The sequence below is a fragment of the Entamoeba nuttalli genome (genome assembly GCF_000257125.1).
Source record: "Entamoeba nuttalli P19 unplaced genomic scaffold asmbl_4767, whole genome shotgun sequence".
Classification (NCBI taxonomy): Eukaryota; Evosea; order Mastigamoebida; family Endamoebidae; genus Entamoeba; species Entamoeba nuttalli.
In genome coordinates, this window is record NW_008577030.1 from 1 (window position 1) to 2814 (window position 2814).

Here is a 2814-nt window from a genome sequence, read left to right on the forward strand (position 1 = left end):
AAAAAAAAAGAAGATTAAAAACAAAAAAAGAAAAAAAAAAGAAGTTGAAAAGTCAACAAACAATGACGATTGAAGAGATAGAGAAAGAATTATATTATAATAAGTCATATCATGAAATTACAAATGAAAGTTTTAAAATGATTTGTCCTAATGAAATAAGTTATAAAAACTTTGCAATTAAATATTATTGTAAGAATCAATTTAAATATAATATTAAAATTGGTAAAATTTGTCAATTAAATGAAGAGAAGTATTATAATAAATTAATGGAATATAGTCTTCAAAAGATGATGCCTTATCCATATCATTTAATTGATATTGGATTTTTTAATTCAATAAACCATTCTGATAAACTTAACCCACCAAAATATTATGCTCAATTAATTAAAAAATTATTAAATGAAGGACTTCCATTTGATAGATTACCAGCATTTACTGCTCGTGATGTTTTTAGGTTTCTTGGTGTTTCGAGGAATCAATTTACTGAAATAGCAAATAGATATAAGTCAGAAAAAAGAAAAGTTTGTTTTATTTTAGTTTAATTGAGTTGGTTTTAAAATGAAAATAAAGATAAATACGAGGAATTAATAATTAATTAATCATTAGCTATTGTCAAGAAAATTTCCACTTAATTTTGAAGTGAAACAACCAAGTTTTGTTATTTCCTTTTTAATATTAGAAGAGAATAATTATTTGAAATAAACTAATTCTTGAAATAGATTGTCAACCATGGTGGATAATAAGAACATATTCAAATAATAATGAAGGAAAATTAACTACTACTGAAAAATGTATAAAAGATTGTTTAGATAAAGAAATATATTTATCAAATGTATTTATTATTATTCCAGTTGAAGAAAAAGATTCATTTATACCAATTATTCATGATAATATTATTATTACAAGAACAACAAAAATGGAATATATTTATTATCGTATTTTATTACTCATAGATGATAGACTTACTATTAAAGATCTTATGTCAATTCTTATTGATCCAAACGATCCTTTAATATTACAAAAGAAGGAAGAAATCATTAAAGCAATATCTTATTTAGTTCGTCTTAATAGATTAAATAAAGTTGAAATTAGAGATATTCAATGTAATGGAATAATACCAACACCTAGAATAAACCAACAAATAAAGAAAAGAGTTTGTTTTATTGTAGATGAAGCAGTGGTTTCTACTTTAATGACTGGAATTACCAAAACAGATGATATCAAAAGAATTGTAGTTCATCTTTTTGAAACAGGAAGACTTACTAATGATCAAGTATATGCACTTATATGTCTTATTGAACTTCTTAAAACACAACCATGTGCAAAAGATTCAAGAGCACATTATAAAAAATTTTTTAATGTTGCTAATTCATTAGTAAATATAATAAAATCATTACAACAATTAATTTGTAATGAAGAAGTATTTGGATTATGTGATGGAATTGAAATAATAAAAATGGAATGTTTAAAATATTTAACTGAAAAAGAAAAAGAAAATTATAGAATGAAATATACAAGTGCATTAATTGGTTCTAATAGTAAAATTATATCATGTCAACATACTCCATTCTCTCCTCAATTAATACCACATTCTGTTTTTTCTAGTTATTTATTTACAATATTTTTAAATTATAGTTATAATAGTGGAATTTCTACTTTAATTCTTCCTAAAGGATCATTTCTTCAATCACTTCCAAATCAATTTCATCAATTTAATTTCATTCTTTCAACTACTTTTACACATCGTCAAGATATTGTTTCTACTTCAAATGCATTACTTTTTTTAAATGAAACATTAAAATCACAACCAATTATTATTCATGGTTTACAATTTAATAAGCCTCATTATGAAAATATTATTTTCCCTATTGAATTCTCTCAAAGTCCATTAAAAAAACATCCTCTTATTCAAAAATTATCATCAGACCTTACTTTATCAAAGTTTGTTGGAAAAATAGTTTTAATTAATACAACAGAAAATGACTTTGATCTTAATAAATTTGATAATTGGGAATTCTTCGATATTGTTTTTGGTATTCCAATGGATTGTTATGATGAAAATCAACAATGTGTCAATGCTTTACCATCACTTTTAATTGAAAATAGTAAGGAAGAAATGTGGGAGACTTCTTCTGATATTGTGCAAGTATTCTTTCAATTTCTTTCTAAGAATGGGTTTGATTATAATTCATTGAACAATCAGTATATTTTGAAAGAAGATATGTTATTATATCCTTCTCAACCTATTCTTTTTGAAAAAAAAAACAATTAATTAAATAATTTATCATATATTCTTCTTATATTTTTAATGTCTTCTTTGTAATAGAGATTAGTATTGAATTGGTTATTTCTAGTAATGAATAGAACTTAACAATAAAATAATAACGATAATGTAAGAATGATGACTTTCAACTAACAAAAAGTAATTTGATTTATGTCTAATTATTAAATAAAACAATAATAATGATATTGAAGTGGATGAAAATGAACAAATAAATGAAGAGCATTTAAATACTCTTTAAGTAGTTAATGAGATGAAAATGCTTTAATTAATGAATAATGATAAAATATAAACATGAACAAATTCTTATGACTATCATTTATTCATGAATCAATAATTTTTGTTGATGGTTCACATTTTATTAATTAATTCAAATAAAAGCTAATTTTTATTCTTCACTCATGTTATTCATTCATTCTCTTCATAAATTAATTGTTGTTTTGTCTGTTTGTTAATTAAATATTCTATCATTTATCAATTTCATTTCATTGTTATAAGAAAAACAATAAAATGAATTTAAATGGTAGTATTTC

General features: G+C 22.5%; 2 protein-coding genes across 2 annotated transcripts; both read left to right on the forward strand.

The window, feature by feature from the left end:
• Positions 1–62: 62 nt before the first annotated feature.
• ENU1_112390 (hypothetical protein) lies at positions 63–542 on the forward strand (the record flags this gene model as incomplete). Its single annotated transcript, XM_008859584.1, has 1 exon — positions 63–542. One exon carries the CDS (start codon positions 63–65, stop codon positions 540–542), a length of 480 nt encoding a protein of 159 aa, XP_008857806.1.
• A 374-nt stretch (positions 543–916) lies between these two features.
• On the forward strand, positions 917–2272 carry ENU1_112400 (hypothetical protein; the record flags this gene model as incomplete). The annotated part of the gene is made up of 1 exon (XM_008859585.1): positions 917–2272. One exon carries the CDS (start codon positions 917–919, stop codon positions 2270–2272), a length of 1356 nt encoding a protein of 451 aa, XP_008857807.1.
• Between the last annotated feature and the right edge of the window lie 542 nt (positions 2273–2814).